This window comes from Panthera tigris, chromosome E1, assembly GCF_018350195.1.
Source record: "Panthera tigris isolate Pti1 chromosome E1, P.tigris_Pti1_mat1.1, whole genome shotgun sequence".
Taxonomy (NCBI): domain Eukaryota; kingdom Metazoa; phylum Chordata; class Mammalia; order Carnivora; family Felidae; genus Panthera; species Panthera tigris.
The window spans coordinates 53606350-53627413 of record NC_056673.1 but is presented as its reverse complement, the minus strand read 5'-3'; the positions used below and the strand labels follow the sequence as shown (position 1 = coordinate 53627413).

The 21064-nt window shown below is 52.3% G+C and overlaps 1 protein-coding gene across 3 annotated transcripts in view; it reads left to right on the top strand.

Annotated features, from left to right (window-relative positions):
- SDK2 (sidekick cell adhesion molecule 2) overlaps nt 1-21064 on the top strand; it is a 263893-nt gene that overhangs the window by 192522 nt on the left and 50307 nt on the right. For all 3 annotated transcript variants that reach the window (XM_042965582.1, XM_042965580.1, XM_042965583.1), the window contains 11 exons: nt 122-258; nt 841-988; nt 5585-5725; nt 7206-7387; nt 7932-8047; nt 16131-16326; nt 16531-16629; nt 17039-17230; nt 18770-18891; nt 19537-19646; nt 19770-19920. In XM_042965582.1, coding sequence (XP_042821516.1) covers nt 122-258; nt 841-988; nt 5585-5725; nt 7206-7387; nt 7932-8047; nt 16131-16326; nt 16531-16629; nt 17039-17230; nt 18770-18891; nt 19537-19646; nt 19770-19920 — 1594 coding nt within the window. The remainder of the gene's footprint in view (nt 1-121; nt 259-840; nt 989-5584; nt 5726-7205; nt 7388-7931; nt 8048-16130; nt 16327-16530; nt 16630-17038; nt 17231-18769; nt 18892-19536; nt 19647-19769; nt 19921-21064) is intronic.

The window sequence follows — 21064 nt, the reverse complement described above, 5'->3', positions numbered from 1 at the left end:
GGCCGGCCCGAAGGCCGAGCTTGGCGGCTGAGGCATCTCCAAGTTCAGTCTGAGCCCTGGTGCCCGTGTGTCACCTGACTCCAGACCTCACAGCCCGCCCCGCCACACCTCTCTCCCCCAGGCAGCTGCCCCACGCCCCCGAGCGCCCTGTGGCGACCCTCAGCACAGCGGAGAGGCGGGCCATCAACCTGACGTGGGCCAAGCCCTTCGACGGCAACAGCCCCCTGCTTCGCTACGTCCTGGAGATGTCAGAGAACAGTAAGGCTTCCTGCCGCAGCCAGCCGGAGGCACGGGCTCGGGGAGGCGGCCCGGGGCCGGGATCCAGCTCCCCCACGTCCCAGTTCTCTGCCTTTGAGCAGACCTTCTGGAGGCCTCCGCGTCCCTGCAGAACGAGCGATGGCATCCGCCTCCTCGGGCCTCTGTGGACGTTGAATGAGATCATGTCTGTGAGGTGCGGGACTCAGGACCTGCCTCTCTAGAGCCTCCAAGGCCGTGGCGACTCTTTTTCTTCTTTAGCCTCCAGACTGGGAACTGCAGAATTAACAGACCTTGTTTCAGGGGCATTTTCAATACAGTTTGCCTGGAGCTCATCAATTCGAGGTGGGGAGAAAAAAGATAGAAAAGACACCTGCCATCTCTGTTCCCATGAGTCCTTGCTCCCTCCCCAGGACCCTCCAACCCCCTGGGACACGTGGGCTAAGGGGACCCAGGAAAATGACGTGGCCAGCCTCTGCCGGATTGAGTTGGGGGAGGCGCGCCTCTGCTGGCCCAAACGGGGCTGGGGGTAAGGAACACGGCCCCCGGGATGTCCACCTCTGCCTCCACCCTCTGTCCTTGTAGATGCCCCCTGGACCGTGCTCCTGGCCAGCGTGGACCCCGAGGCTACCTCCGTGATGGTCAAGGGCCTGGTGCCCGCGCGCTCCTACCAGTTCCGTCTTTGTGCCGTCAACGACGTGGGGAAGGGACAGTTCAGCAAGGACACGGAGAGGTGAGGGGAGCAGGTGCTCTCGCCCTGTGGGTCTCGGCGACCCCATTGGCCGGCGGGGCTGAGGGGGGCTGCCTACGGCCAAGACCAGTATGGCCACGCGGGGCCCGCTGTGTGCAGATCCTGGGGGCCTTGGTGTCCACCTCTGTCGAAAGGGGTAGCATCACTCACACCTGCCTCACAGGGAGGCCGCCAAGGTGAAAGGTCACCTGGGGGAGGTGCCGTGAGCAGTGCCCGGGGCAGGATCAGCACCGATTTAATGGTCCCTCTCACTGGGAGCCGAGCGAGTTCAAAGACTCCCCTCGCTCTGCTCTGCCTCCCCTATCGGCCGCCGTCACTGTTACGTGCACGTGACAGATGTCCGTATCCAGTGCCTTGCAAGACGCCAGGTCTGGTTAAGCTTTCGGCGAGGCTGCCTTAAAGATGATGAAAATTGAGGAAAAACAGAGGGTCGTCCATTTTCGAGCATCACCCGGTAATACCCGCTTCCGTAGGAGGCGACTGATTCTGGCCACTTAAGTCCTGTAACCAGGTGGTCACCTCTGGGGAGAAAGAAGCCATGCAACAAGGGGCCAGAGTGACGGTGACACAAATCCCATGCACCAAAGCGTTCCTTTTCTTATGTTTCTCTTCATTTTTTCCAGATGTATTGAGATTCTAATTGACATGTGACACGGTGTGAGTGAGTTGAAGGCACAGTGTTTTGATTCGATACACTTGTATGTTCCCATGTGATCAGCACCACAGCGTTAGCTGACACGTCCATTTCTTTTTTGTGGTGAGGACACTTTCGACCTCCTCTCTGAGCAACTTTTAAGTAGACGATACGGCATTTTCAGCTATCATCCCCAGGCTATACTTCAGATCCCCAGGATTTGTTAAGCTTATAACTAGAAGGCTGTAGCCTTGACCAGTATCTTCCCATGTCCCTCCCTCACTAGCTCTCGGTAACTACCACCCTCCTCTCTGTTTCTCTTAAATTCAGCTTTTGTAGACCCCGCGTACGAGATCGCACAGTGTTTGTCGGTGCAAATGGTCCTTCTTTCTCATAGCTGAATAATATTCCATCGTATGTATCTACATCTGCCTGATGGACCCATCCATTGACAGATACGTAGGGTGTTTCCACATGCAGACAGATCTTCGAGATCCTGTGTTCATCTCCTGTGGATGGATGTTTTAAAAATTTGTTTTTAATGTCCTATTTTTGAGAGAGACAGAGTGCAAGTGGGGGAGGGGCAGAGAGAGCCAGAGTCCCAGAATCCAAAGCAGGCTCCAGGCTCCGGGCTGTCAGCACAGAGCCCGACACGGGGCTCGAACTCATGGACTGCGAGATCATGACCTGAGCTGAAGTTGGACGTTCAGCCGACTGAGCCACCCAGGCGCCCCATCCTGTGGATGGATTTTTTAATCTTTTGTGGGGCCGCCATTTTGTTTTCCACACTAGCAGCACCCGTTTACGTTCCCACCCACAGTGCGCGAGGGTTCCCTTCTCTCCACATCCCTGACAATGCCTGTTCTGTCTTGTCTTTTCGATTTTCCATGACAGCTGATTTACCAGGTGTGGGGTGACACCTCACTGGTTTTCATTCACATTTCCTTTTCACCCACCTGTTGGTCATCTGTGTGTCTTCGTGGGGAAAATGCCTATTCAGATCTGCCTATTTCTAGATCGGGATGGGGGTTTTTTGTTGTTGGTTTTTTGGGTTACTTACTTATTTATTTATTGCTATTGGGTTGTATGAGTTCTTTATATATTCTGCATATTAGCCCCTTATCAGATACATGGTTTGCAGATTTAGCGTTTCATTTTGTTGGTTGTTTCTTTTGTCGTGCAGGAGCTTGTTCATTTCCTGTGGTCCCACTGACTTATATCTTTGCTTTTATTGCCTGTGCTTTGAGTGTCGTCTCCTGGAACCTACTGCCCAGACCAACATCAAAGAGCTTGTCCCTATGTTTTCTTCCAGGAGTTTGACAAGTTAGGGTCCTACGATTAAGTCTTTAATTTTTTTTTTCGTTGTTCTCCTTTAGATTTCCAGCTGATTCGATGTTTTAAGTTTATTTATTTATTTGGAGAGAGAGCGTGTGCACGTCGGGGAGGGGCAGAGGGAGAAAGAAAGCAAGAATCCCAAGCAGGCTCCACAATGTCAGCGCAGAGGCTGACGTTTGGGGCTCCGACTCATGAACCGTGAGATCATGACCGGAGCCCAAACCAAGAGTCGGACGCTCAACCAACCAAGCCACCCGGGCACCCCGTTTTTGAGTTAATTTTTGTGACTGGCATAAGCTAGGGGTCCGGTTTCATTCCTCTGCATGTGGGCTGTCCAGTTTTCCCAACACCGTGTATTAAAGAGACTTTCCTTTCCCCACTGAGAAGAATTAATATCGTTAAAATGTCCGTGTTACCCAAAATGTCCATGTGTAAATTCAGTGCAGGCTCTATCAGAATTCCGATGGCGTCTTTCACAGAATTAGGAAAAAGAAAAAAACAGTCCTCAAATGTGTTTGGAGCCACAAAAGACCTTGAGTAGCCAGAGCGGTCCTATGAAAGAACAAAGCTGGAGGCATCACATTTCCTGATTTCACACTATACTAGAAAGCTGTAGTAATCAAAACAGCATGATATTGGCATAAAAATAGACACTTAGACCCATGGAACAGAGTAGAGAGCCCAGAAATAAACCTTTACGTATACGGTCAACTGATAGTTTACAAGGGAGCCAAAAACGTACTTGGCTCTTTAAAGGATTCTCTTAGGTGTGTGTATGCAGACCTCTGGCTTAAAACAATCGTTCGGTTTTGCCACAGTTCCAGTGAGCTTAAGTCTTTCTGGTTCTCACTGGGGGGATGCCACAGGGGTGGTGACACCGTCACAGGAGAGAGAGGTGGCAGCTAACAGGAGGGCACTTACAGGAGAATGTATTCGCTCGCTGCTGATTGAACGCCTACTATGTGCCAGGCTGTGTGTGGTCCATCAGTGGTTCGGGGAACAACGTGAACACGGCCCCAGCCCTTCAGAACTACAAGATCCCAACAGTAGAAAGCCTCAAAGCGCTGGGACATCTACCCTACACTTTCTCCACGTCTTCAGGCTTCATTTCAAACCCTGATTCATCTTCCTGATGAATCCTCATACTAACAGCCCTGAGTCACAAAGAAAAAGGTGAAATCGCCCTCGCTGCGGGCTTTACAAAGACGTGGGAGTGTGCAGTACACGTTGCAAAGCTCCCGTCAGAAAGCAAAAACATAAAAATAAGCTGAAAGGGAGAGACATCCATCAAAAATAATTAACTTTTGCTTTTAATGGATGCGTGTCAGCTTTGCGGCACCCCGGTGGAACGCCGTGTCCCCTGGCAGCTCCAGAGGAGGCAATGCAGTGGCACTCGCTTCCGGAAGCGGGCGATGGGCTCGCGCACGCGCCTCGCCAGCCCCGCCCGGCCTGCCCGTCCCCAGCCCTGGGCCCAGCTGGTCGGAAAAGGAAACCTAGTTACAGCTTGCAACCGGGAAGTGAAAAACATCCCTGCTTCTGACATTCCTGGTCACTTATGACATCATCATCTCCAACAGCAGCTTCTTTGGCACGTGAGAAGCTGAGGCCGAGGTCCCTTTCCTGCACAGAAAATACACACATCTGGGGCTTTATAATGGTTTTTTTTTTTATTTTTTTTAACATTTATTTATTTTTGAGAGACAGAGACAGAGCATGAGCAGGGGAGGGGGAGGGAGAGAGAGAGATACAGAATCTGAAGCAGGCTCCAGGCTCTGAGCTGTTTGTTAGCACAGAGCCCGACGCGGGGCTTGAACTCACGAACTGTGAGACCATGACCTGAGCCGAAGTCGGATGCTCAACTGGCTGAGCCACCCAGGCGCCCCATAGTATTTTAAAAATATTCATATATATACATGGTGTCATTTGAACCTCAACCAGTCTTATAAAGCAGACAGGTGGAGCTTTATTATACTCCTTTAAAAGATAAAGAAACAAGCTCAGAGAGGTTAAGTGACTTGCCCAAAAGCGCACAGCAGTTGTGCAGAGTCATCCAGGAACAAAGCAGCCTCCTCATTTCCCATTAAACTCCTGTGTTTGCCATCAAGACTAAGAGTAGAAAAGCCCACCCACTCTTGTTTTATGTTTATTTATTCTTGAGAGAGAGAGAGAGAGAGAGAGAGAGAGAGCTTAAGCGGGGGAGGGTCAGAGAGAGGAGACAGAACTGGAAGCCAGATCCAGGCTCTAAGCTGTCAGCACAGAGCCCAACATGGGGCTCAAATTCACGAACCATGAGATCATGACCTGAGCTAAAGTCGGAGGCTTAACCGACAGAGCCACCCAGGCACCCCTGCACCCACTCTTTTTTTAATGCTTATTTATTGATTTTGAGGGGCGGGGAGAGAGAGCGCAGGCATGGGCATGCGAGCAGAGGAGGGGGCAGAGAGACGGAGGGAGAAAGAGAATCCCAAGCAGTCATCGCAGAGCGTGACGTGGGGCTCCAGCTCACGAACCATGAGATCATGACCTGAGCCAAAATAGAGTCAGACACCTTAACCAACTAAGCCACCCAAGCAACCCGTCCCACCCACTCTTGACGTTTTTATATCCAGGGTCTCCCTTCCCGAGGAACCCCCCACGGCCCCTCCACAGAACGTCATCGCCAGCGGCCGGACCAACCAGTCCATCATGATCCAGTGGCAGCCGCCTCCGGAGAGCCACCAGAACGGCCTTCTCAAGGGCTACATCATTAGGTAGGCGTCCAATCCCGGGAAAGGTAGGGCAGCCCAGACTCAAGGGGAGGGTCGGACGTGGATTGGCAAACAGCAAGGTCACGGCAGGTCTTTCCCCATCTAACGAGGGCCCGGCAACAAGAAGTGCCTTCACTGTGTTATGAAAGACTTGGGTTAGACATATAGAAGAACTTCCAGAAGGCAGAGCCTTGGAAACCAATGGGAATGCTTGAGGGAGGGGGTACGGTGTAGTGTCCTCAAGGCTGTATGGGTGGGCAAGTCTGCCACATGTCACGGCTCCAGAGGCCCAGGGAGACAGGTACATATTCAAGGGGCCAACCACCCAGGAAACCAAAAATATTCCAGCTGAAACCAACTACTGGGTCAAGAACTGGTCAAAAAGTGGACCTCCTTTCTTTGGTCCTTACTGCCAAATGAAGCCCAGTTATATAGACTTTTCTGTCTCCCCTTGACCAAGGGCACGTCCCTGATAACCTCAGACTGAGTTATTAAGTGCTATTAGTTCGGTTTTGTGAATTAAAGTTAGCATAAATGGAAGTTACTGAACATTCACCAATGTTCTGAATTCTGGCTGGCTGCAAAAGACATGTCCCTTTTCCTATAGGCTTATGCTCTCTGGAAGAAGTTATTGTTAAGTTTGCTCCATTATCGGTTCATTTTGTCGTGAGCTTTTGGTGACCCCAAATCAGCAGTGGTTCTCAGAGGGCGGTCCTGAGGCCGGCAGCAGCGTCGATTTGAATGCAAATTCTCAAGTCCCACACCTGACCTACCGAATGGGAAACTCCGGGGTGGGCCCAGCAAACCTGTGTTTTAACAAGCCTTCCAGGGGGTTCTGATGCGGGGTAAGCCTCTGAGGACCACCGCTATGGGGTGTTGTAACACATCAAAATAATTTGAGGCCTCTGATTTTCCAAAAATGGGTAGAGGCTATCCAGCCTCCAAAATTTCGCCTGAACAGACCCCACTTCTTTATTACCGTGTGTTCTTCTTCCAGTGGAAGGTCGAAATTGGCAAAGTAGGTAGTCTCAGGTGTTTTCCCTTCACCTAAGTGAATGACCGTCAAAAGGGGAGCCACTGTTTGGAGGGTATAAGAAAATGAGCCCAACCTTTGGTTGGACTTGGCCCTCCATCAGTGAGCCCTCCAAGGTGAGGCCAGTGTGATCTCCCCAGAACTCTTATTGTCCGTGGTCATGTAGCCATCTCCCCAGCGTCCTGCCCCATCAGAAAGAACAGACACCTCCACTAGGCCTGTGCTATCCAGGGAGATGGCCGTTGGTCACCTGTGGTTTTGACTATAAAGGAAATAAAAGTACGGGTTCCCAGTGCCAACCACGTTTCAAGTGCCCAACAGCCGTATATGCTCATGGCTGCCATATTGGACAGCGTGGGTATGGAACGCTCGCACCGTGACACCCGGTTTCCTGGGCATGCGCCAAGCAGGCTGACTCCAAGCCACCGCATCCTGCCTTCCGCCCCTCAGGTACTGCCTGGCCGGACTGCCTGTCGGGTACCAGTTCAAGAACATCACGGATGCCGATGTCAACAACCTGCTGTTGGAGGACCTCATCATCTGGACCAACTACGAGATCGAGGTGGCCGCCTACAACAGTGCCGGGCTGGGTGTCTACAGCAGCAAAGTCACCGAGTGGACACTGCAGGGAGGTGGGTGGGGACTGTGACCACAGAGGACTGGTGCTTCTCTCTCTCCCAGGCTCGCACCTGTCGGTCCTGTACCTGTCCCGTCCTTCCTCAGCCGTGTCACCTGTTGTATCCAGTCCTGAGCTATTGCCCGCTGCCCCTGGCTACCCCGCAGGGTGGGAGGGTCCTGAGGGAAAGAGGAGTTGGGGGGAGCACGAGCATGGCAGAAGCTTCCGGGTTACAGGGACCTTCTACGCAGTCCACCACAGGATCACGAGACTGCTCATGCGGAGTATCGTACATAAAAACCTCCCCGAGTATTTTCACAGCCCTCGCTTCTGTTTCTTGGTAGCCTGTGAAATGGGTCAGGCGAGTTTTATTAAACCCACACTAATCTAGAGAAAGAGGATGTCTTAAGTCCACAGAGCAAGGGGGGAGAAGGGGTGGGGCGAAGCGGAGTCTGCAGACCCCATCCCTGTGTTTGCTCTGCTTAACCGGGCAAGACTGACCGTGCTCTCTTGCACCGCCCCCCCCCCCCGCCGCTGCCCGCACCTCTGCTCTCCTCCAGTCCCCACCGTCCCTCCTGGCAACGTGCACGCAGAAGCCACCAACTCCACGACCATCCGCTTCACCTGGAATGCCCCCAGCCCCCAGTTCATCAACGGCATCAACCAGGGCTACAAGGTATGTGAGGCCCCTCCTGGCCCCAAGAGGAGGCCCGGGGATTCTCCGAGGGAGGCCAGGGTCTGAGGAGGAGGGGAAAATCCGTTCGAAATCATTGGTTCGAGCCAAACAAAGGACGTGTGGTCAAGGCCAAGGGCTCACAGGCTCTCTCTAAGGCCACTACCAGGCTGGCGGGGGGGGGGGGGGGGTCTGGACACTGCCCAGTCTGTGACCCAGTGCCTGGGAGTTTTCTCGGTGAGACTAGGGTATAAACGAAACCAGATTCGTTTCGGGTTCAGAAACACTTGGGCATAGCCATGGCCTCAGAAAAATCCGGAATCCACTTCTTACCACCAAGCTGTGGCTCTAACAGGCATCCTGCTGGGACACACGTCCTTGGCATAATGTACCTGACCCCACAGAGAGTATGGTTAAGGGCACAGGACTAGGACCCTGACAGATGTGGTTAAGATCCTGGCTCTGGCTGTGCCCCTTACTGGCTCCCTGGACAAGTCCTATAAGCTGTCTGAGCGTCCCTCCTTCGATGAATGTTTACTGAGCCCTCCTATCCAAACTGTTCTAGCTGCTGGAAACCCAAAATAAACTCCCATTTCCTCATTTGTGAGGGAGGATGATAATGACATCCGTCCCTTGGGGTGGAGTGAGGATTAAATGAGATGATATTAGTAATTCGTTGAGCACAGTGACAAACACATTAACGAGCGCTCAGAAAATGATAGTGGCCGTGGTGGAAATGTGTTCGTCTGATCAGGCTTTCCTAACCAAGTGCCGCAAAAATGGATTTCCTTCCAGTTCCAGAAGCTGCACGTTTTAGATCAAGGTGTCGATGGGCTGAGTCCCTCCGAGGCCTCAGTCCCTGGCGTGCAGGTGCCACCTTCTCCCTGTGTCCACACGTGGTCTTTCCTCTGTGTGTCCAGATTTCCTCTTCCTAGAAGGACGCCGGCCTTGCTGGACTACAGACCACCTTAATGGTCTCATTTGAACTTTCTTGCCTCTTTAAAGACGCTCTGTCCAAATACAGTCACATCCTGAGGTCTTGGGGGTTAGGACATCCACGTGTGAATTTGGGGGGGGAGGGGAGACACGGTTCAGCCCGTGGCAACTAATAACAGCGATAATAACAGCAGCTGTTGTAGTTGCTATCACTGTAACTGTGCTAAAAATCAGGACTTTTCGGGGCTCCTGGGTGGCTCGCTAGGTTAAGCATCCGACTTCGGCTCAGGTCATGATCTCGCGGCTCGTGGGTTCGAGCCCCGCGTCGGGCTCCCCGCTGACAGCTCAGAGCCTGGAGCCTGCCTCAGGTTCTGTCTCCCTCTCTCTCTGCTCCTCCCCCATTCACACTCTGCCTCTCTCTCTCTCTCAAAAATAATGAAACATTTAAAATTCTTCGTAATAAATAAATAAGCATTAAATTTTTTTTTTTTAATTTGGGATCTCAACGATCCCTTCCTGGAACCCAGACCTTGATCCCACACCTGGGTCTCTGCTCTCACCCCATGCCAACCCCCACTAAGAAAACTGCAGGTGGATTGCACAGTATGCGGTCCACACCATGGTTTACGGCTGTGCCCCCCCCCCGCCCCACAGCAGGTGGGAGGATGGGGTGGGCTCCCTCCAGATGCGGGAGGGGAGGCAGCGCATGTCAGGGGTGGGCCACCAGGGGGCAGGCTGTGAAGGGGAGACACTGCAGGGTCCGGCTTGGAGCCCAGAGACCTGGTGACCTCCTGGTGACCGCGGACACTTCCAGAAGGCTCCCGCACTCCCTCTGTTGCACGTTTGCGTGGGTGGAACAGCCAAGACGATCCCTAGGACTGGCAGCCTGGGCTGTTACTACTGCAAGCTGGGGATGGCTGGCCAGAAAGGGGACCGAGATTAAACCGCAAAGAGACATTTCTGTTGGGGTTGCAAACAAAGGAGGGATGGTCCAGAGCCGGGGCTCCCCCTGCCACAGCCCTCTTGCTCCCAGGAAGGCAGGGCGCCAGGGCCGAGCAGGGCCGTCCTGGGGCAGGGAGCTGCAGCTGAACATTCGCAGCGCGGGCTGCCTGGCTGGCTGGAAAAGCCTCCTAATTGGGACTCTGGGGGGAGGCAGCGGAGGGAAAAGGGGAGGCTCGCACTGTGCCGACGAGCTGAGCTGGGAACAATTAGCTTCTTGCTGCCAATTCTGAGTTTTCTTACACAAATTGGGGGCGGGGAGGATAGGGCTGGGCTGCTTCTTTTTTTGAAAGGTTTTTTAAATGATTTATTTATTTTTTTGTTTTGAGAGAGAGAGAGCATAAGCAGAGAGAGGGGCGGGGCGGGGGGCGACAGAGGATCTGAAGCGGGCTCTGTGCTGACGGGCTGTCAGCAGCAAGCCCGACGCGGGGCTCGAACTCATGACCTGCGAGATCATGACCTGAGCCTAAGTCAGGCGTTCGACCAACTGAGCCACCCCTGGTGCCCCTGGGCTGCAGATTTCTAAGGCAGGTGCAAGTGGCCGGGAGAGTTCAGGCAATTCAGGCCCAGACAGAGTAGGAAGAGGCCACAGAGGCTCAGATTGAAACTCCAGAGCCTATACCTTTTCTTGCATTAAAAAGAAAATGTGTCCTATGCGTTCATGGTAAAATGGTAACTATAACTTGATTTTTTTTTTTCTAAGTACAAATGGATATAAGCAGGCATTTTGTTTCTTCTTTGGCCTTCGGTATCACAGGGAGGAAAACAGCAGTGCCTGTCCCTTCCCTTGTGTACCTCCAACGAGAATGGACTCCCCCCACCCTCGCCTTTTAATTGTTAAAATTTTTCCAACATCTACAATAGTAGAGGGAAAACCGTAATGACTTTAGAAGACCACAGTGTATCCTGACGTCAGCAATTACTGGCTCGTGATCAAACGTGTTCCTTCTATTCCCCAACCCTCTGCCTCTCCCCTGGAATATTTTTAAGCAGATCCCAGGCCACTGTATCCTTTCCTCCCTAAATATTTCTGCAGAGAAATAGCATAAAGCCTCTGTTCAAAACACAACCACAGTAACCACACTGTCATCATTGTGCCTAAAAATATCAAGCCCCCTTGCTATCGTCAGATATTCGGTCAGCGTTCACATTTCCCTGATCACCACATCATTTCTTTTACTGGTTGCTTTATTTGCTTCAGGGTCCAAATGAGGTCCACACGACCGCAATTGGTCCGGTTTTTTTTAGGTCTCAGCTGATCTATAGATTCTCTCTCTCCTTTCTCTCTCTCTTTCTCTTGTAATTTATTTAGTAAAGAAACTTAATCATTTGCCCTATCGAATTTTCCACAGCCTGGATTTTGCTGATTGCCTCTCTGTGGGGTCATTTAACACATTCCTCTGAACACTATATTTGCAGTAAATTGGAACTTAGAACTGGAGGCTTGATCAGATTCAAGGTTTGATGATTTGTTTTGTTTTGTTTTTTCCAAATATTACCTCCTAGATGGTGTTGTGCATTTACATCAGAAGGCATAAAGTCTGGCTGTCTCTCTTACTATTGTGTGGTGACCATTGATCACCCTGTGTGATATATTATTTCGGTAGGGTTGCAAAGTGGGGACAGTCAAATATTATAATTTCTCCTTGATTTATTAGCTGAAACACTTTCAAGTAAAAAGAAGTTTCCCCTTACCAACTTTTTGGTTACCCGAAGGTTCAGTTCGTCTAGGGAAAGCATGGTAAAAGTTTAGTCCTCTCCCATCACTTAACCAGTTTTCAGGAAAATGAATGCGATTCCTTAGCATTTTCTAAAGTGACAGATGAGTCACTTTAGAAGGGGGGGCATGGGATGGGAGTGGGGCATCTTTTTGTCTTGTTTTTGGTATATTACTATGTACTTAAGGATTTTTAACACATCTGGTATGTTTCAACCCACTGCCGTTACTATTTGTGATGATGCCACATTGACCCATCGTCGGCCTCTTTGGTTGGGGAGTTCTTTTGACAGGGCCCCGACAGTCCGATAGCTTCCTTGCAGTCTGCCAGGATGGTCCAAGCTGTCCCCAATTCCTGCACTGTCCCTGGGATCAGCCACATCTTCAGAGAACCTTGTCCTTTCCAGGAGGAAATGATAGTTAGATACCAAAATCTGGGCATCAGGGGTGCTCCTTGTTCTAGCACTGGATGCCATTTTCAGGCTCCGTTAATGGACAGCTTGGAAATAATGCTTCTTCTCCGCCCGCCCCCCCCCCCGCCTCCTCCTCCCTCCCTCTCCTCCTCCTTCTTCTTCTTCCTCCTCTTCTTCTTACCCCTCTGTTCCTCCTTCTCCTGATAAAACACATACTGATACTTCCAACTCAATTTCAGGGCTATAAGATCTTTAGTAATCTTATTGGCCTTTGTCTCTCTTTGCTCCACACTGAAAATCCAGTACCTACAACACCAGCATAAGTACCTGTCTACTTTATCCCAGAAACACCCACAACACTTTCAGAACAGTAATACCACCGCAGTGACTACCGAAATAGAGTCCAAAATAGTGTCCGATTATTTGCAGTGCTTTCCCTTCCTAGGGTATATCCCGCTAGGAATGTACTTCACATGGCTGTGCTACAAAATCTCTGGAAATAGTTTCTCTCTGTGTAATTTCGCTACAGCTCAATACATCATTAGCTTCGTTTGTTTCATTTCGGTTTTGATTTTTAGGGATTGATTTTTTAATTTAATTTCGTTCTGTAACTATGGAACATATTTACATGGTTCCAGCGTTAAATCTACAAAGTAAATTCAGAGAAAGTCAGCCTGAATTCTGGTCCTTTCCTTCCCCACAGGTTTGATTTCTTTTTGCCTGCTTATTTTGGTTTTTCTTTTCATTTCTCTCTTTTTTTTTAAAGTTTATTTATTTATTTTGAGAGAGAGTGAGTGGGGGATAGGCAGAGAGACAGGGAGACAGAGAATCCCAAGCAGGCTCTGCTCAGCGCAGAGCCTGACATGGGGCTCGATCCCACGACTGTGAGATCATGACCTGAGCTGATACCAAGAGTCGGATGCTTAACTGACTGAGCCACCCAGGAGCCCCTCGTTTCTTTAACATAAACAAATGCATACATATATACATGTGTATCCTCTCCTTCCTAGATAAATGGCAGCGTTCTCTACACACTTTTTTCCATCCTGCTTCTTTATTTACAGTATATCCTGGGGATCACTTCACAGGAGTATAGAGATTCCTGGTTCCCTTTTTGACATCTGTATTGGACTCCATCAAGTGGCTTTCCCATAGTTTTGTCAACCAGCTCCTCAGGGATGACATTTGGATTGTTTCCAGCCTTTTACTATAATAAACATTTCTGCAGTGAAATAGCTCTGTGCCCATATATCTTTTCATATTTTTCACATTTAACTTTGGAATAGATTCATAGAAAGGAGGTTGCTGGATCAAAGGATAAGCGTACATATAATTTTGCCCCTCTTGCCAAATCCTTCCATTATTTTTTTTAATTTTTGAATTTAATTTCTTAAACAGGAAATATACTTACGTGATTCAAAAGTAAAAAGATAGATGTGTGGCAGAAATCCTGCATCCAGTTCCAGCTCTTCATACGCCTGCTTCTGTCCCACCCCCGAAACTCTCCCCACTCCTGGCAAACACTGTTGTTAATTTCCTACGAATCCTTCCAGAATGTTCTGTGCGAACCCATGCACATGCAGAGAGAGAGAGAGAGAGAGAAGGAAAGACAAAAGGAGAGGGAAAGAGAATCTCTCTACTTTTTTGCTAGCTCCGGTAAGCTAGCAGGCCATATAATACCATCCTGCTCTGAGCCCTGTAGCACATTGACTCACTTCATCCTTCCTCCTGGCAGCCGGCAAGACAGCTATCACTGCTCCTTGTAATAGCCTGAGGCTCGGAGAGGTTGCGTGACTTTCCCAGGGTCACACAGTAAGTGACAGCGCTAGGTTCTGCTTTTCTTCCTCCCTTCTTTGGACGCACATTCTGCTCCCCACACATAAACACACGCCTCCGACACCAGCACCCTTCAATGACAGGGCTTCCACTCTCCAAGGGGGCGCTGCCTGTCCCAGGAACCTAGATCGGGTGCTTTTCCCCCAGCACGCAGGCTCCCGTACCCCCCACCCATGCTGAGGACAGCCCGGTCTGTTGGACTCTGAGCCCAACGGCCTGATAGAGTAAATCAACACCGACCCTGGCTAACGAGAGCAGACACACAGACACCGCGATGCTCACCTAACAGCTGTGTGGACCTTTGAGAGACAGGCCTCCGTCCTGGGTCTAGGGGTGGGCCCACAGATCTGAAGCCAGCCCCTGGCCGGTCCATGCGCACCGACCAGGCCCAACCTTCGTGGTCCTCGGTTCCCTTTCTGCAACAGCACAGGGCAGTGATTCCCATCCAGTCCTTGCTGCGATGATGCAATGGGACTGGTGGGGGATGGGCTCACCCCAAGGCCAGATGCAGAGTAGGAACTCCTGGCAGAGCTCCACCCGGGGCTGCCCAGAGCCCACCTCCTTTCAGGGAATAGGAGGTGCAGAAGGCAGCTGTTGTCCTCCTGGCCCGAGGGAGAAGGCTCCTGACCCCCAGCCTCCTCCTCTTCAGACGCAGCTAAACGACTGGCGACTCGCATCGCAGAGTAAATATTCTGAAGCAGCCTTGGTCCTGCCGCCATCTTGGGCTTCGGGCCTGGAACCATAAGATGGTGAAGTCGCTCAGAAAACCACCCAGCCGTCACCCTGGGCGCTTCTGGGTCATTTTTGAAGACGGTTCCCAGTGATACTGTTTTAAGGCACCTATAAAGAGATTCTTTGTCCTTTCTTCCGGAAATAACGGTCGTGACTATAATTGGCCTGAACCCAATAAAATAATATTTACCCAGATTTTGCACTTGCTGTGGAACACACCACACAATTAATTCTAATGGCGTAATTAATTCAAATTTACATTAATTAAATTAAATTAAAACATTAAACTTGTTTCTTAATCTACTCCAAAGAAGTTCGGCAATTTAATTGCTATGAAACAAGATAACCTCAATAAGGAGGATATTTAACATACTTATTAAATGCCACTTAGTATTTCTGATTAGTATTTTTAGGGTCTAATTAGTGTCTAATTAACTTGCTATAGGCTATCTTTTCACAATACCAATTAAATTTCAAAACATCCTTTATAAACACGCGGCCACAGAAAGAAGATGAAGCATTGTTATAGGGGCGAGTTAATCAGGAGACATCAGTGTGGTATTGTTTTATATCTATAAATACTGGTGCTTATTAAAACTCATCAAGTATTGCTTTTCACCATTAATTGCTAGTTAATCAACTTCAAATAAACGAGGAACTCTCTGAGACCAGCTGTCATTGCTGGAGACAGATGAAGGGCCCAGAAACCAGGCGTGTGAGGGGACAGTTCAAGAGGCAAGAAGAGAAGGAAAGGAAGGCAGGAGGCACGTCCATTCCAGGCGGGGTGTGCAGAGGGAGGGCAGACAGGAAGCCAGGCTGAACCTCCAGACGGGGTTTTCTCGCTGAAGCTCCACCTCCAGGTCGTGGAGTCCCTCCAGTCCCTCCGACTGAAATCCCAACTTGGAACTAGAGGAAAGGGGTAGCCGAGGAGGCAGCTCTGGGTGGCGGGGGGACCCCAAGGGAGACCCTGCCCGGCCCAGAGGGAGAAAGCCATAGGAGCCTCGGTATTGGAATCAGAGCCCTCGAGCTGTGTGCTATAGTGGGAGTCACTGAGCCTCTCTGAGCTCATCCGTAACATACAGGGTGGGCTCCACGCTCAGAGGGACCCCCGTTCACCTTGCATTTCTTAAAAATTGTTTAACGAGGGGACCCTCCCTTTTCACTTTGCACTGAACCTGCAAGTTCTGTAGCTGATCTGGTAAAGACCTCCCTCGTGAGAGACCGCTCGTGGAGAGCAAGTTCGCTCAGTGAACGAACAGTGCCCCAAAGCAAACTCCCAGAGGGACAGATGCTCGTGGCCTCTGAGTGGCTGCATGGCCACCCCTTCCCTGGGAGGAGGGACCCTAGGGAGCTGGGCTCCTAGACTCTGTCCATTGGCCCAGACTGTGGGAGAGTGCTCGGCCTCTTCTGGAACGTTCTTGCTGCCCTGCCTGAATTGCCGGCCTCTCCCCAGCTGATTGCCTGGGAGCCTGAGCAGGAAGAAGAGGTTACCATGGTGACTGCCCGGCCCAACTTTCAAGACAGCATCCACGTGGGCTTCGTGTCTGGCCTGAAGAAGTTCACCGAGTATTTCACCTCTGTGCTGTGTTTCACCACTCCCGGAGATGGGCCTCGGAGCACCCCCCAGCTGGTGCGCACCCATGAGGACGGTAGGCACCGCCCAACCCCTGCTGTCCCTGCCCCCTACCACTCCCCTACCCAAGAGCCACGCTGAGCGCTCCAGGCACAGGGGGATCCCGCCCTTGTTTCCCATCCTGGGGCGCCCCTGGAGCACCACTGGCCGTCTTGAAGACAGTGGCCTCTGTCTGGATCTGATTGGCATTGGGTGGGGTGGGGGTCCTTTTGGGGTACAGTGCCTGGACCTGTGGGACACCTGAGCTTCAGTGAAATCCTAGACACCTCGCTGAAGGTCAGCTGGCAAGAGCCAGGAGAGAAGAATGGCATCCTCACAGGTAGGCATCTCGGTGTTACTGAGCCAGGGGGTGAGACAGGGCCATCTAATCCATCCCCCCGCCTTTGACCAGTGCTCGTCCAAAACCTCCCAGCAGGCCACTCTTTCTTAGAAAGTATTCAGAGGAGGCTCTCAGCCCACCGGTGCCCAGGTCAACCCAGCTCACCTGCCACAGGCCTCAAGCAGCCGCCATGATAACTCACCCCCTCCCACAGTCCCCACCCAATAGAGGCATTCCACCGAGGTTACACCTGCGGCCCCAAGCACGATGTCCCCAGCTCCCTCGGCCCCATTGCTATCAACGCATGTCTAACTGCCAGACTAGTGAAGAAGGGAGAAGCAGAGGAAGAGGGCCAAAGCCAGCTTTGGGTGACAGCCAAGCTCATGCCACCACTCGGGGCTCTCCCCAGGGTACCGGATCTCCTGGGAGGAGTATAACCGTACCAACACCCGAGTGACCCACTACCTACCCAACGTGACCCTGGAGTACCGCGTCACGGGCCTCACTGCGCTCACCACCTACACCATCGAGGTGGCCGCCATGACCGCCAAGGGCCAGGGCCAAGTGTCTGCGTCAACCATCTCTTCCGGGGTGCCTCCAGGTGGGTGCCCCCTCTCAGGGGCTCCTGGCCTCTTGGGGTTCTCCTAACCAAGAGGCTTCCCTTTTTCTCAGGAAAACTGGCTTTCTTCCCACAGAGCTCTCCCTGCCTTGGGTCCACGGCCCCTTGGCTTTCCCCCCAGAGCAGGCTTACTTCTCATGGCTCCAGGTCTCTGGGTGGAGGCTCTGTGGGCTCACTGCTTCCTTCCACAGCTCTCAGGAAGGCATAGTCCCCCAGAGGAACCCCATCCCTGTCTCATCCGCGCCCCCCGCCCCACACCAGGGGGGCAGTGTGGAATCAAGCCATGGTATCTCTGATTCAGGGAAAGAAGTCTCACTGTCCCCCAGAAAGTCCAAATGGGATTCCAACCAGTGGAAGTGTTGGTTGGGAAAGGGGTAGAATCAGGTGGGAATAATTTTTAAGTTTTTTTTTTTTAATTTATTTATTTTTGAGAGAGAGGGGGAGGGGCAGAGAGAGAGGGAGACACAGAATCGGAAGCAGGCTCCAGGTTCCAAGCTGTCAGCACAGAGCCCGACATGGGGCTCCAACTCACAAACCATGAGATCATGACCTGAGCCAAAGTCGGCCGCTGAACCGACTGAGCCCCCCAGGCGCCCCTAGGTGGGAATAATCTTAAACAGCTTGTAAAGAACAAGCTGAGATCTGCTCTCAGCCCTGCCCCTGCCAAGCTGTCTGCGACCTTGGGCAAGTCAAGTGGCCCCTCTGTGCCTCAGTTTCCCCATCTGTATCTATGGGAGATGGACTGGAGAACCGCATGGTCCTGGCTGGATCTGTAAGTTATGCTTATGACACCTGGTCAGAGTCCCTCAACCTGCCCCAAGAAATGGTTGGGGTAAACGAGCTGACTCGGTCGACCCCAACTGACAATAACCATAATCCTGACAAATAGTTATGCCTGGAGCTACGTGCTGTATATACCTCAATTCATTCAGTCCTCACAACGCCCCTGAGGCGGATGATATTATCATCATCATCGCCATTTGACTGAGGAGGATACTGTGGCACAGAAAGTTTAGGTGACTTCCCCAAAGACACCCAGAGTGGAAGCTGTGAAGTTGGAGTCCAGAATCTGTACTCTTTCTGTTCGTCCTGAATCCCAAGGCTTCTGGTCAGAAAACAGGGGCTGCCTCCTGTGCCCACCCCTCCTTCTTGTCTTCTTCAGCCTCAGTTGGGTTTGGGAGGGCTGAAATGGGTGTGGACGGAGAGGAGGATTCGTTCTGGAAGCCTTCGCATACCCAGCTCCTGTTTCCTAGCCCGGTCAGCCTCCCCGTGGCCCCGTGGCCCTGAGAGACCCTCCCAGCCCCCAGTGCTGTGTCAGGCCCCTGGTCTGGACACAGAGCCTGCAATGCAGGAAGAAGGCTGTTGGAGAGCTGCTAGCCTCAGCCCCGCTCTTCCTAGGAGGTTTCTAGAGAAAGGGTGGCACACGGCCCCTCCCCTGCCTTCCCACCCCCGCCCCTTCCTCCTGTTCCATGTGGAAGGACCTTCTCCTCACCTGATCTCCTTGCCTTCCCTGTTTTCCAGAACTCCCAGGGGCGCCCACCAACCTGGGCATTTCCAACATCGGCCCCCGCTCCGTGACCTTGCAGTTCAGGCCAGGCTATGATGGCAAAACCTCCATCTCCCGCTGGCTGGTAGAGGCCCAGGTAAAACCTGCCATGGGGGAACCTGCAGCCCGGGCAGCCGGCTCCCTGGCCTTGGGCCCACCCGTGCTCTTGAGTGCCACTCATACGCATATTTACATCCGGGTGCATCTCCATATGCCACTGTCAGACGGCCCAACACACCAGAAGTGCCCACAGTCCCCTGTACCACCCCCATTTCCCCTGACCGCCATACACACACATAACCGTAAGTGGTTGAGTCTCCTCTCTGGCTGCCCCGGGCCACAATTATAAGCTCCAGCACCTGCGCTGCACCCCCAGAAAATTCTGATTCTCAGTTAGCTGGGGTTTTAGAGGCATGCCAGGGTGCACAGCAGAATCACCTGGCGAGCTTGTTAAACACACAGATTCCTGGGTAACAGCCCAAGGGATTCTGATGGGCTGGGTCCAGGGCCGGGCTGTTGGCGTGGGGGGTTTCTAGTAAGCATTTCACCGTATTCTGATGCAAGATGGCTTGGGAGGGGGGGGGTCACACCTGAAGTCATGTTTAAGGGCCTGGAAAGATGGTGACCCCGCTTGGCGCCCCTCCAGACCTTCTGCAGGTAGGGCTTGACCTCTTAGAAAGCAGGGCACCGAACATCCCAGCCCCACAAGCTGGGCAGGTCTAAGAGTGTCTTCCTTTTCCAGGTAGGCGTGGTTGGGGAGGGAGAAGAGTGGCTGCTGGTTCACCAGCTCACCAACGAGCCCGACGCCCGCTCCATGGAGGTGCCCGAGCTCAACCCCTTCACCTACTACAGGTACCAGGGCAGGACGCGGCGTTGGGGGAGGGGAGCAGGGGCGGAAACTGCCCAGACCGGGACGGGCTTTGGCCCTGAGGTCCTGCTCTCATCATCTGGCTCACTCCCCACCCCCCACCGCAGCTTCCGAATGCGCCAGGTGAACATCGTGGGCACTAGCCCACCCAGCCAGCCTTCTAGAAAGATCCAGACCCTCCAGGCACCCCCTGACATGGCGCCTGCCAACGTGACCCTGCGCACGGCCAGTGAGACCAGCCTGTGGCTCCGCTGGATGGTGAGGCTCCCCCAAGGGCAGTGGGGATGAGATGACTCCTTGGTCCTTGTCATCCTGCAAAAGTCATGGCCCTTAGGTCACACCAAAGGTGGGGCGGGGGGTGTCCACCAGAATACCCAGAGCCCCCTTCTCTTTTCTTTGCACCTAGTATCTGGTAAGGTGCCCAATCATCAGTCTTAGCCAAATGAACAAATCCCCTATGTGAGAAGGAGCTAGAAAACACTGCGTCACCAGGTGGCAAGCATTTTACCTGTTTCCTTCCATTTAATCCTCCCAGTAATCCCGTGAAAGACACATTGCTATTGACATTCACAGCTAAGAAAACCGAGGCTCAGAGAGGTTAGGAACTCGCCGGGGCCACACAGCTCCCAAATGGTGGGTCTGAGGATCAAATGTAAGTTGTCCCGTCTGCACTGAGTTTGAGAGTGAAGGGTTGCTTCTGAGGTCGACGGGCAGGTGAGGGAGACCATCCCCACAGGTCAGGGTTACCTGTGAAGGGTCATTACCCCAGGTGACCCTGCGCAAGGTAATAATCCGAACATGCTGAGGGCTTTCTCTCCTGCCGGGCACTGTTCTGAATGCTTTACTCAAAGTCAAACACAGAACCCTCTCCACGGGCTTGTGACAGCAGAGTGATCCTGGCCCCTACTTTACAGATGAGGAAACTGAGGCAGAGAGAAGTCAAATAACTGACCCAAGTACCCTCCCCCACACACGTCCTCCCACATCCTGTAGTTAAGAGCAGGGCTCAGATTCCCAACCCGGGGAGCTTGGCCCCCAGAATCCACAGCCCTCACCACTGAACCCACGGCCGTCCCATCTTCTGGAGATCGGGAGAGGACATTTCTCCCCGATGCCTTTCCTCCAGGACAGCGTTTTTCCGACCGCTGCCCCCACAGAGCAGCAAACCAGGAGGTTCTAGGACCATACAAGAATTCTGAGACCAACAAACGTGGGGAACAGCACCACATGGCCCGGCTCCTCTCCTTAGGGAGCACTGGGAAGAACCTGCCTGACCCCGCATCACCAGCCAGCCTGGCCACATAACTCTGTCTTATTTCCACGTGAGATCTCTTACCACTTGCGCAAAACACAGCTTTGCAAACCCCCATGCTGTGGGATTTACTAGAAAGCCGTTACTCCC